The 13,192-nt window shown below is 40.5% G+C and overlaps 2 protein-coding genes across 2 annotated transcripts; both read right to left on the bottom strand.

Annotated features, from left to right (window-relative positions):
- Positions 1 to 363: 363 nt before the first annotated feature.
- Positions 364 to 8,087, bottom strand: LOC148901664 (transmembrane protein 182-like). Its single transcript, XM_088989594.1, has 5 exons — positions 7,830 to 8,087; positions 4,396 to 4,519; positions 3,638 to 3,736; positions 3,397 to 3,534; positions 364 to 1,397 (listed from the first exon to the last, which is right to left on the bottom strand). The coding sequence occupies exons 1-5, from the start codon at positions 7,998 to 8,000 to the stop codon at positions 1,177 to 1,179; spliced, it is 753 nt and encodes a 250-aa protein (XP_088845720.1). The 5' UTR covers positions 8,001 to 8,087; the 3' UTR covers positions 364 to 1,176.
- A 1,368-nt stretch (positions 8,088 to 9,455) lies between these two features.
- On the bottom strand, positions 9,456 to 13,190 carry LOC148901665 (uncharacterized). Its single transcript, XM_088989592.1, has 2 exons — positions 12,666 to 13,190; positions 9,456 to 12,543 (listed from the first exon to the last, which is right to left on the bottom strand). Exons 1-2 carry the CDS (start codon positions 12,790 to 12,792, stop codon positions 11,876 to 11,878), a joined length of 795 nt encoding a protein of 264 aa, XP_088845718.1. The 5' UTR covers positions 12,793 to 13,190; the 3' UTR covers positions 9,456 to 11,875.
- Between the last annotated feature and the right edge of the window lie 2 nt (positions 13,191 to 13,192).

Genomic DNA, 13,192 nt, shown 5'->3' on the forward strand with positions numbered 1-13,192 from the left:
AGACATGTTTAATTGTGTTCTATGAATACATTTGACTTAGTCATTATTATATATTACGTTTGTAATTTTAATATGTAAAGATCCAAAATACAAATTTGGCAAGCTTTAAACATCAACGATTCTATTAGTCCATACTGAGATTACTGTCAAGAAGTCCAATACAACAGCAGCATAAAAAGGTTCTTCCAAAACATTATATTCTCCGTTTTGATTCTACGCCATACTCCGGGGTTTCCCAATGTTCTACAATCTTGCAGTAAAAATTAGGGAAAGAACCAATCATACATAAATTACCAGAGGTACATAGCTGGGACACATCTCCCAGCTGATTGTTGCTTTGGTTTGGCTGTCAACAAAAATAAATCACTCAATATTGTAGTTTATTGTTGCTTGAATTATGGCAATAATCAATTTTGACCACAGATTGGATTATACTGTATGCTCAAAAAATAATTGATCTGCTGGACTCTACTTTTTTGTGTTTGGCCTTTACTTCATATTTATGAGCGTACTAGTTACATAAAAGATACCTAAGTGAGCATACTATGAAGGAGTTATTCAGAGAGTTAGCAAGTTTGCCAGATCGCTAGATAAATGGATAGCTCACGTTTTACTTGCGTCCAGGCTAATAAATAGTTAGACTCTTATATATGTTTGTGGTTGGGGAATAGTTCTTTTTAAATTGAATCAGAAGACGACTGTAATAAGACAATATCCTTGAGATAAGAAACACATATGCCCCACAGAAATACATATACATTGTATATGTACTCCCTGTGGCGATGGTGGGACGTTGCGTATGTAGGTACATATTAAAGAGAAGCTCAGAGAAACCTTTTATGAACTCTTCACTATGCAAATCTATTTTACATGAAATAACCACTTAAATTTAAGTGGCATTCCAACAAAACTCTTGCGTGAAATGAACACATTTACAAAAACCTTCAAAGAAACGTGAGGAAATCCCAAATGATTTTAAGCGATGAACAGATCATTTAAAAATAATGGAATTCCATTTCTTTTTAAATTTGAATAAAATAAGTACTTGCATTGTAAAACTAATTTGGGGGTTGTGCTATGTGGCGACATATCCTCTTTTCACATTCTATTACCACAAAAATGTCTGTGCACACAAAAAGGTCAGCTGTATCCTCTTCTACGCCAGATGGCCTTTTTTCACTTGTTGGCCAGCAGCGATTGTCCCACAAGCATGAAGATCAATCCAGAGAGGAGCTCCAAGGGCACTCCAGCTGCAGCCACCATGAACGACAGGCCATAGAGCACAGCGACCTGCATATTGATACACGTCTCCCCTCTCTCTTGGAGGATATAGCGTTTCACATCCACCACCTCCATCCAAAGTATGAAGAGCAGTAACGCAAAGAGGAACAAGCATGCTGTGGAGAAACAAAAAATTGGGCGGCTAACGTCATTAGACCGTTCCTGTTTTTACAATTACCATGAGCAATTGCCCCCCTCAACCCCATCCCACCCAGTGAATGAGTTAGATGCATCAGTGTGTGCAGGGTGTGATTGTCATGCACCAGACAGCTTACTCAAGCAATGACTGGAAAAACTGTGTTTCCACTGCAAAACATGATGAACAAATCATATTCCTCTCACCTTACAAAATTTTCGGTTTACGAACGTTAAATTTATGAAAATTAAACCTTGGCATAAGCACTACTTTTCGGGATACATATGGAGCGCCGCCCCACCACGGCTGGCGGAGAAATCTTTGGCGGAAGAACACTAAAGCACACGACCGAACAGCGCCCCAGCCGTTCTCCCTTTCCACACCCCCTTTATTTGAATGCACACGTCGATTGTCTTCAACGATACTTTTGCAGTTATGGGACCGAAAAAGACCCCACCACAGGGTCGTGACAAAAGACACAAAACAAAATTACAGTCGAGGAGAAGAAGGAGATCATTGAGAAACATGAACGAGGTGTGCGTTTGTCTGATATAGCGGCTTAGCGGATATGCTAAGTCCACCATTGCTACCATACTTTACAACAAAAGCTTTACACAAAGGCTTTATTTACTCGATGCTTTCAGCTGATAGAAAAGGCTTGGCATGATGTTACCCTTCGATCCTTGAAAGCAGCATTGAAGAATTTGTGGCCCGCATGCATTTTTGAGGGGAACTTTGAAGAGGATGCAGAACTTTGAAGTGGATGCAGATGACATCAAGAAGCTTGTTGCTGACCATAATGAGGTCCGCAACATAGAGGATTTGATTTGCTTTCAAGAGGACAAGCAGAAGCAAGCCATTCAGGAGTTGTCATCTGAGGGCGAGGAGGAGGAGATGGCTGCAGCATCAAGTGGAATGATGTGCAGGTTTTTTATTGAAAAGTTCCATCCAGAAAAGACTGTGGCTATGAGAATCATCAACATGATGAATGCTAATGTGATGCCTCAGTTTCGTAAGACCTTACAAGTCAGAAAGCAACAGGTGTCAATTAAGAGCCATCAACGACCATCGCACATGTGAATAAAGTGACTTTATTATACTGTGCAGTGTATTTCTTTCATTACAATACAATAGCACATGTGTCTGGTTAAGCTCTCAGTCGTACGGGAATGGTCCATCGATGAAAAGGTTTCTTCAGCCGTCATCTGTACTTCTTTGAAGGTGTCGGACGTTTCGCTTCTTATCCAAGAAACTTCGTCAGCAAACTAAAGTCTTACTGGTAGTTTAGGCTTTCATCTTGGGCAGCTGGCTAAAATAAAACCGCTCCCTTCTCATGAGCACATTGAAGCCTTTGTCACATCCCGGCTCGATTATTCCTCTCCTCTCATTCTTACATCTCCGAGCTCATCCACCCCTACACACCTTACCGACGCCTCAGGTATGCTGACCAGACATTATTAGATGTGCCGAAAACTAAACCGAGGCTCAAAGGTAGTCGAGCCTTTTCCGTTGCTGGTCCCTCTCTCTGGAATGGCCTGCCACTGAATGTTTAGCAACCCCCCTCGCTGCTCATCTTTAAAACCTGTCTCACAACTCACTTGTGCTCTTTGGCATTCGACTCAGCATGATTCCGACTTGATCTTGGTTTTACTCCCTGGAGCTTCGTACTATCTTTGTGACTGCTTAATTTCCTGTATATGATTTGTCCATGTCAAGTGCTTTGTTACAGCGTCATCTGTTGTTAAAGCGCCATATAAATCAATATATATTGTATTGTATTGTATTGTATTGTAGATTGCCCAAATTGTAAGAATGGCTTTAGGCGTAAAAGGGGTATTGTATTGTATTGTAGATTGCCCAAATTGTAAGAATGGCTTTAGGCGTAAAAGGGAGCAACTGAAAAATACTATTGTCTAACCAATAATATTTTGAACACAACAAACCATGAGTGCTCTTCACATAACCGAAGACTATTTTACCAGCAATGATGAGAAAGGCTCCGCCCAGCTTGTAGAGTTTATGGCTGATAAAGGGGACGCCACAGACCAGTAGGAAGCCTCCAGTCAGAGCTGAAGCCAGTGCGAGGATGATAAACACTGTCCAGAAACCTCGAAACACTGAAAGAAATACAAGTGCATCACCATTAGTAATCATCCAATCTCTAAGGGGTTTGTACCACAGTACTAGTGTCAAACCTTCCCGGGAACTGAAAAGACCTACCTGCTGTCGAGTCATAACTGGAATGAGGTACTCGTCCAAGCGCAACTGGTAACGGGAAAAGGTAGCCATGGATACACACCTTGGATCCTGGTTGGTTTGCTCCAAGTAAAAAGAAAACATGACGTTTGAATGGAGCTCAAGCAAAACCTTCCAATGTTCTAATAAATGTTACATTTGTTGAGTGATATAAGAGGCTTATGCCACAGTTATCTTTGTTTTTCTTGGGTATCCGTTTCATTACAATGATGTAATGCCATATAGGACACGACAGATGGATTTCTCATGATTGTATTTGCATAACCGTAACTTCACATTCAAAACCCCACCAAACTTTGTCCAGGTGTTCCAAATGTGACGAGAGAAAATGCTACAGGACAAAGTTATCGATCGATTTTTGTATCCAGATTTCTTCTGTCTACTATTTGGATCGTTATTCTTTCTGATCATGATGTCATAATGTGTATGCGTAATACTGAGAAAAACAGATGCAGATTAATGCTTGTGATTTCCACGGATGAGAGAAGTGGTTAGGTGATCTTGATGAGAAGCTTCTCTGGAATGGTCACTTAAAAATATTTATGTTAATGTTTGAAAATGTTTTTGGGGTGACATTATATGCTGTTTAATTTGTATTAGTTTATTTTTATTATTAAATGCTCATATATTTTTTATTTCTTTATTATTTTCAGGAAGTGAAGGATTTTAGCACCTTGCCCAATACTATCCAGATCAAAACAATTGCAAAGTGATTCACATACTGAAAAACGTCGCTAAGACTTCATTTGCGGTGGGTTCCACGTGGAACAGACAGCGCCAAAAAAAGCCTTCATGATGGAGGGTGCGAGACGCAGGAGAGATTGTGACTGCTTTCACAAACTGCAGCTGAGGAATACAAAGAGACAAGATGACATCAGTTGTGACAGAAAGATACGACAGCCGAAGTTTCTGACAGTCCACATATGGCTGTGCGAACAGAAATATTCAAAGGCCTTCAATGTGCTTCTGATCGGGAGGTTTGTGCAGCTTTCATGGGAAACGTATGAAACATGCATGCTCATAAATTCCACCGCCTTGTCAAAAATATGATTGATGACGCAGGGGAACTTTAATTAACCTCGTATGGAAAATGAAAGACCTACAGTAGGTTGGACTTTTCAGCACTAGTAGCTATCATTGCTCCATATTCTCCTATGTGCGTAAGAGGAAAAATAAGTTACAAGCTTTTCCTGGCTGCCTTTATTCCTCCATTGACTGAAGTCTGCCTTTTACGGACCTTCATCTCAGAAAAACACGCTCTGGGTGGAGCAGCTGTAAAATGGAGGGGAGGGGTGTGATTTCACATTTCTGTGACTGGAGAAAGTCGGTTGCCCCGTGAAGCAGTGACGTGCAGTCAGGGGAGGCAGGTGAGGCCGTGCCACACTGTCATCATGGAAATATCAAATGAAAAAAAAAATTAAACAGTTATATTTATTTAGTGATTTGTACCTTAAAGTTCTTTTCCATTTAACTTCACCATTTTTGGATTTTCTTTTTTCAAAATGGCTGAATTTTCACATTTACTGTTCAAATACTAAGTAGAGACTAGCGGTGAGGCAGCAGCCGGCTGAGCCTCACCATGGATTGTGCAATGACTCTGATAACTGTGCTGGCTTGCTCTGCAGTGAGACCGCATTGCTCTCCCTCTGCATATCGCTATTAAAGTGTTGAAAACACTTTTAGTATATGAACTAAATTTCTACAGTTTAGCGTATGTATATAATGTAGAGTGACTTTACATTATAAATACTGTACAACAGTGTTTATTTTATTTTATTTTTATCAAAACTGTGTGCATAGGTGAGGCACACAGTTCTCCTGCCTCATGACAGGGGGCGCTGGTGATTACAGAGATTCTTCTTGCGCCTCCTGGCTGCAGAATAAGAGAGTTAGTGAGAGCAAGCTACAGTAAACAGTTAGCAAGTTAAGTGCAACCATCCAGTCATTTTTTTTCATGTTGCTTGGCCTTATTTTCAAAATGGAGGATTACATATCTATGTTGAAAGAAATAGAGAAACTTTAAAACTGAAGAAAGATAAGGAAGGCTTCTACAAAGAAGGTATCGATGCCTTTCTTCAGAAGGAGCGCCGCATGGACTTCATTTATAAGTAAAGACAACACGATAATGTTTTATTTAATTCGTTTTTTCTATGCTACAGTGTGTATATATATAAAGAATGCTGACATGACATTTTAAACAAAACACCTTAACTGTTGCCAATCAAATGGTGAATAAGCTACTGTGAAGAGTTCATATGTTTGTAAATCTGACTGTGATGACGTCAGTGCCTCACCAGCCATGAACCTCACCGCACGTCACTGCCGTCCGTGAAGGTACAACATTATTTGGCACTTGAATTTTGCATCCAACGCTTGAATTTGGAATCCAGTTTCAAAACGGGGTCATAACTTTGCTACTAATGATAATGTAAAAGAGACTTGCAGAAAACATTTTGACTTCTTTGCACACCCAGAAATATGTTTTCCTGTACAGTATTTGCTTTCTTTTTTGCCATAGTCTTGTTTCGTTGGCTTACATTGTCCACACGTTTTTCAGTTCTTGAGACTTTTGAAGGGTCTGTATCCCTTCTTGGAATCAAAATCATTTGTCTTTGGTTTTAATCAGGATTTTTGATCATGACCGATTGAGACCAGGCCCTTACAACTGCACCAAAGAACTGAAATCCGCCAATAAACCAAGAAGAAGAAGAATGAGAAGAACAAGGACGAGATGAAGAAAGAGTAGATGGCTAAAATGAGTATTTATGTCCAGGACTAGAAGCACAAGCGGCTTGGAATGGATTTTACCCTTGGCCATAATTCAGAGTGGGATTCTTGCTAAAATAAGCCATTTTAAACTTCATGTTCAAACCTTTTGACAAACCTTTTGACACAAGTTAGTTAAAATAGCTAAGGGAAGCCAGTGATATTGGATTGGATTGGATTGGATTTGCCTTTATTAGTCTCACAATGGAGAAATTTACATTAATATATTAATTAATTAATATATTCATATGCTCCCAGTTACAATTCAATAGATTGATAAATATAATAAGTGCAGGTGAAATGTATGTGAGCGTGTGTCTGTGTGAAGCTCTGATATGACCTGATATGCATTTTGTAGATACGGATATGTTGGACTATGTTGTGTTATTTTTAGAGAGCAGGGGCAGGGGACTAATAGACTGATAATAGACAGAGAGGTCACTGATGATATTTACAGACAGATGCAATGACTAACATGTTGTCCAAATGTCAAAAATAAATTACATTCATGAACAACTGAAAATGACGATATATTGTAAACAGGTGTTATTTGTCAAAATGTCTTCTTAATTCCCGTTGTTCTGTCACAGTGCAGTTGGCGCAAAGCAGTATTTCTACTTTGCCATGTGTGCCATTCAGAGGATAAACAGGTGCAAACTGCGCTCAGCTATCAAACTTTGAGGGTGTGTCTGCACTGGTGTGGTATTAGCGCAATGTCCTAATGGACGCTAAGATGACGCAAACTGCTGCTGCAAAGAAAATGAAATTACAGGTGCAATCAGTGGCAGCAGTTCATTCTTGGTGTATTTATCACAGAGGATAACGCGGTCCAGGAAAAATAATATTTCCCAATGCCGTAGACGGTTGTGTTTGTAAACAACACTAGTAGAGGGTGTATCTTTGCTTTTGTTAATCAGGTTGAGTTGCTTGGTATATGAAATGTGCTATATAAACAAAGTTGCCTTGCATTTCTTGTTTAAATAAACAGACAGACAGACAGACAGACTCAAAGATTTGAATATTATTTGGGGGGGGAAGCCAATTTACATTGGGACAGGTGTGAGGTGATCCAAATCAACATGCGTTTGAATGGCATCCATTATACAAATCGAATTTGGTTAATTCTGAACAGGCACATCCCAAGTTACGAGAGGGTGTCCACACGTATACAACTTCACTTTAATTATTTATTTATTTTGCTTGTAAATTCAATGGTGGAACAAGTTTTGGTATACTTTCTATTCATGATATTATTTAAATTATAAAAAAACATTGACCTAAAAAATGTCAACATATGAAAAGCCCTTAGCTTGAATAGAAGGGTTTGCCACAATATATAACACCATAAAAACACATTTTTTGACCAAAAAATGTTCATTTCATTACTTACCTCTGTCTCATTGGCGTCTTTTTCGATGATTGTTTCTGTGGTGTGCCTTGAGTAAGGTCCACAGTTGTCACTGGCCACCAACCAGTAGTCTGTACCAAAGGCCAGAAAGAAACATATGGTCCCCAATACGCCAAATATCCCCCCAGCTAAGGCCACAGCTCCCACCCTCATAGCTCCAAACAATCCAATTCTATCTTCTTTCCAGACTTGACACCTTGACGTTATCCCCTCTGCAGCCCTTTCTGGACCACTCCTTGACACGCAGGGACTCTTGTGAGGAAAAGGAGATCCAGTGAGTTAGGCGGGGGTACCAAAGTTATTTTAGGAAGCATGTCTGTCCTGGTCAAATTACCCATGGTGTGCCCAGCAACGAGGACTCGTTGTTTTGGTCGACTGAAGATGGCAAGTGTGCAAGCATGAAGGAATGCAACAAATGTGTTAGCTGGTCTTCCAACTAACACATTTTTATATTTGACAGACAGACAGACAGACAGACAGACAGACAGACAGACAGACAGACAGACAGACAGACAGACAGACAGACAGACAGACAGACAGACAGACAGACAGACAGATAGATAGATAGATAGATAGATAGATAGATAGATAGATAGATAGATAGATAGATAGATAGATAGATAGATAGATAGATAGATAGATAGATAGATAGGACTTTAAAGGACAACCGACGCCTTTGGACAACTTGTGTCCATAATTTGTAAAATTTTCGACTGACTTCTACTGAGCATATTTTACCACGATTTCACCGCATATAGCTATATTTTACGTTTTAAGACTCGCGCTGAATATTCAGGAAGTCTTGTTTTCGAGTTGATGACGATCGCCACGTGACGTCACCTTTGGAACGCCCCTGACCGAGAAAGCGACACACAATGCATTTTACGGTACTTTGTTTGGTCTGAAAACTTTGTATTGATCCGTGTTGATGTCGAAATTATAAGGAAAACACAAATAATGCGATGGTGAATCATTGTGTGTTGCACCAAGTCAACTATTTGATATTCGCTGACACAAATTCCCTGCAGACAAATCAGTCCATTTCCTATGGAGCTGGGGCGCCATCTTCTGCATTTTCTGGGTGCTACATTACTGTCATTGACGACTTGAATCGATATGGGAGGACTTCTTTATCGATTGCAAACATTTATGCTTTCCTCTTCAGAACTATTTGAATCATATTCATAACTGGATGAGTAACAAGTAAACATCTTCTCCAAATCAGACGCCATTGTTTTGATTCTCGAGCAAGGCAAGACGTCTTGGCGTCACCAACTGGGGGCAGGAATTTCTGAAAATCCACAATCCGCAGCTCAATTTGTTGCAGTTTTAGCACACTTTAATTCATTTTTATTGGTGTTTTTCATTTGACTAAAAATATCAGCCTGCGTGTTTTGGGTATTTTTGATGCTATAAAACGTCTTTTTTCTGATGTCAATTTGGAAACAAAAAAATGGTGTCGGTTGTCCTTTGAAATGTGGCATTTGTTGCCATCTGTAGGATGAAAATGTATCTGCACATAACGTATATTGTCAATCACATTGGTGGACTGAGCTCACCATCTTAAACTAGATCAATGATTTGACGAGGAGGGGGAATTATTTGTGCTTCAAAATGTTTATTACTATTGACAGATACAAAATCAAAACCAAGAGAGAAGAGAGGTACACAAACACACAAATCAACACTAATGAAAAAGTCACATTTCCCATAAAAATACATGGTACAATACTTATAATGCAAATTTAATTCAGCAACGCTTGGACTTGGTTGAATGAGAAGGAATTTAAAGTTGACCAATGAAAACAAACTACAGAGGACCGAAGAAATAATATATATTTAAAAAAGAACTGCAGGGTTTGAAAGTGAAAATAGAGAAAAACAAAGATTCACTCTCAATAATTGAGCTAACATTAAATTTTTAGGAGTGTTGAGGAGTGGTTCTGATCTGATTCTAATCATTAGAATGCAACACAAGTTTGCATGTGCAGGAATATTTTTTTTTATGTTTTCACAAATTCTACTCATCCACCTTAGTGTTTCCATGGAAAGAGGTCTCACTTTGCTCTACCAACTGTGAGCTCATCGAAGGGATAGTCAAGGTAATATGTTTTGGAGACAATAATGATAGAGACCGGACTTTGCTGGTCCAGACACGGAATAGTGAGTAATATAAGTAGGTGTTACATGACCTGGAGCTGAACACGCTCAAGACAGTTGAGATGACCGTGGACTTCAGGAAACATCCATCACCACAGCTACCCCTCACACTATCCAACTCCCTGGTGTCAACCGTTGAGACCTTCAAGTTCCTGGGAATCACAGTCTCCCAGGACATGAAGTGGGAGGTCAACACCAACTCTATCCTGAAAAAGGCCCAACAGAGAATGTACTTCCTGAGGCTGCTAAAGAAGCATGGCCTGCCACAGGAGGTGCTGCAACATTTCTACACGGCTGTCATCGAATCCATCCTGTGTTCTTCCATCACCGTTTGGTTCGGGGCCGCCACAAAAATGGACAAAATCCGACTTCAACGGACAGTTAGGACGGCGGAAAAAATCATTGGCACCGCCCTACCCACTCTCGAGGACTTGCATACTGCAAGAATCCAAACTAGGGCGCGGAAAATCCTACTGGACCCTCCGCACCCTGCCCACCACCTTTTCCAGCTACTCCCCTCAGGCAGGCGCTACCGATCCATGCGCACCAAATCCAGCAGACATTTAAACAGCTTCTTCCCCCAAGCCATTAACTCTTTGAACTCTTTCAACAGTAGCCAAAATGGAACTGTATAGTGCCACTTAGCAGTTTTTTTGACAACGATACTAGTGCAGCGTGTTCTACCGGAAACAAATTCCTTGTGTGTTCTACATACTTGGCAATAAAGATGATTCTGATTCTGATTCTGATGATGGAACTGCCATACCAGAGACGAAGACTCGTGAGAAGGCAGTTGGTTTTAGCAAGGGAAATAAGGACAGAAAATGGGTTTCAATGGAAAACAATGACACGGCGTGGCAACCACTAAAGGGACAGGCCAAAAGAAAAAAAAAACATTAACTTGTCTATTGAAAGTGTTAAACGCTGAGTTTATTTTTCTATGCTGCTTTATTAGAATATGCATTCCTTATTAAAGGAGAGCTGAAATCCCAGTTTACATGACTATGGTAAATGTCTCACACAAATCACATTACGTACATGCTTTAGTGATGAGTTTGTGATGTTCAAAAATCTACCAGCAGGTGTCGTATGCAAGCAGTCAAAGTTGAGTCACCTCACACACAGCGAGGGATTCCCAAATTGCCAATAATAATAATAATAATAATAATAATAATTTTATTCATAAGCGCATTTCAAAGCTCTCAATGAGACTTTACAATGACAAAACAAGCAGAATAAAACCACAGATATAATTATAAATAATAAAAGAAGAGATACAACTAAATAGAGAATGTAATTTGGAATAGGTGGGTTTTGAGATGGGATTTGTAGGTGGGAAGAGAATCAATATTATGGATGTTGGGCAGAAGTGACTTCCACAGTTAGGTGGCAGAGCGTCTGAAAGCTCTGTCCCCCATTGTGCTGAGACGGGCAAAGGGCACACAGAGATGGAGGGAGGATGAAGATCTGAGGGAACGTGAGGGAACGCAAATTTGAAGTACGTCACACAGATATGGGGGGGGGGCAAGCTTATGGATGGCTTTAAATGTATATAAAAGTCCTATTTTGAAGTTGATTCTATGTTTGACCGGGAGCCAGAGAAGCTATTGGGAGGACGGGGGTGATGAAGTGGTGATGATCAGGACTCAGGAATTTTGGACTAGTTGTAGTTTTTGGAGAAAGACACCTAGTAGAAGTGAATTGCAAAAATCAATACAGGAGGTGAAAAGACTGTGGACAAGAATAGCAGTGGTGGTTGCCATGAGTCGAACAATACACATTGTAGTCTTTGAATTTTGGATGGAGGCAAATAAACCAAAACTCAATCTGTTTGAAAGCCAGACCTGCAAATGGCCTGTAAAATGATTTCAATGTGGATGCAGATCCTCAGAAATACGAAGGACGGGAGTGCTAAAGTTGGAGGACCAAGGAGTTAAATTTGGGGTGGTCAGGTGACTTATCTTCTTGCCATTCTCTCCTCCAGGTGCCTTTTCCAGAGAGGACTCCAGTGAATCACGTTGCAGCGGAGGCACCAGGCCATGCAGGAGGCTGTTACCCAGAGTGGAGTTGCATCGAGCCAAGTTGTCAGTCAGGTGCTGCAGGTATACCTCATCTAGCTTTTTCTCCAGAAGTCCATTCAACAATGAGTCAGACATGGGTTCTGACTGTGAGGTGGCCAAACCCAGGCTAGTGCTTGTCCCGTCACCCATAACCAGATAGCCCTTGTCTGGAAGTGAGAGGAGGGGTGCTTGAAGTATGTGCTGTTGTTCTGCACACTCTGACCGGTTCAAAGCATAATATTGAGGACAAAATTCTCGCTGAGTGGGGCTGGTTCGAAAAGGGTTGAAGGAGATGAGGCCAGAGTCAGCCACTTGGAGATCTGGATAATGTTCCAGGAGGCTACAAGCGCCTGAGTCGAGTGTGGACTCTGTTTTGAGGGTTTGAACTGGTGAACACCTGGGGATGGAAAGGCCGGCGGCAGCTTGGGTTTCTACTTGCAATCCGGAACACACTCTGGAGGCAGGATCCTCCTGTTCTAGACCGAAACAATAAAATACACACGATACACATACAATAAAAAAACACATTTTAGTGCAGGTCTTCACAATTCCTCTTTCACGGTGCATTCACGAGTTGAGTGACAAGAATGCTGCTCACCTCTTTCTTGATAATCGGTCAGAGGAGTTATCGAGCTTGTCTCCAACTTGTTCCCCTTTGTAACCAAAGCAACGTTGTTGTCGTCGTCTTTGTAACGCATCAAACTCAAAAAGCCATCGCCCAGCATGACTCACGATTAATCTTGTCGTTTTAGGTTTTAAATATCTTTTTCCTTGCTCGTCGGTAGCGGTAGAAGGGAAATTGTGACTGCTGATGTAAATGTGGCAATTTATTGGCCTATGTCACTTCTCCAACAGAGAAATGGCCTCTCCACCCACTTGGGTTACTTCCTTTATGAAAAGGGAAGTCAAGCCCAAACTGTTCTTTACAGTAAAATGTTTTTTTTTCTATGTGCCCCCATTATTCTAAAAATCGCATTCCTTTTAATGCCGTTTTCTGGAATATATATTAAGCAGCAAAATCTACCTGTTTTTAGCCATTTCATGGGGGAAGATTTTACCACTTGCTGTTGACTGAAAATTACATTACAATTGCTTGAATGCCTAGGTAATATTAATGGCCTGAGA

Source organism: Hippocampus bargibanti, linkage group LG02 (genome assembly GCF_051943395.1).
Source record: "Hippocampus bargibanti isolate YZ-2025 linkage group LG02, ASM5194339v1, whole genome shotgun sequence".
Lineage (NCBI taxonomy): Eukaryota > Metazoa > Chordata > Actinopteri > Syngnathiformes > Syngnathidae > Hippocampus > Hippocampus bargibanti.

Bases quoted from the DNA above. Each gene is read 5' to 3' on its own strand.
- LOC148901664 (XM_088989594.1), bottom strand. From the start codon at position 8,000: ATGAGGGTGGGAGCTGTGGCCTTAGCTGGGGGGATATTTGGCGTATTG. The intron at 3,535-3,637 runs GTAGGTCTTTTC...TATTTCTTTCAG, and splicing joins CAGTTATGACTCGACAGCAG to TGTTTCGAGGTTTCTGGACA. The intron at 1,398-3,396 runs GTAAAATAGTCT...GTTTCTCCACAG, and splicing joins AGCCTTTCTCATCATTGCTG to CATGCTTGTTCCTCTTTGCG.
- LOC148901665 (XM_088989592.1), bottom strand. From the start codon at position 12,792: ATGCTGGGCGATGGCTTTTTGAGTTTGATGCGTTACAAAGACGACGAC. The intron at 12,544-12,665 runs GTGAGCAGCATT...GTTTCGGTCTAG, and splicing joins GACCGATTATCAAGAAAGAG to AACAGGAGGATCCTGCCTCC.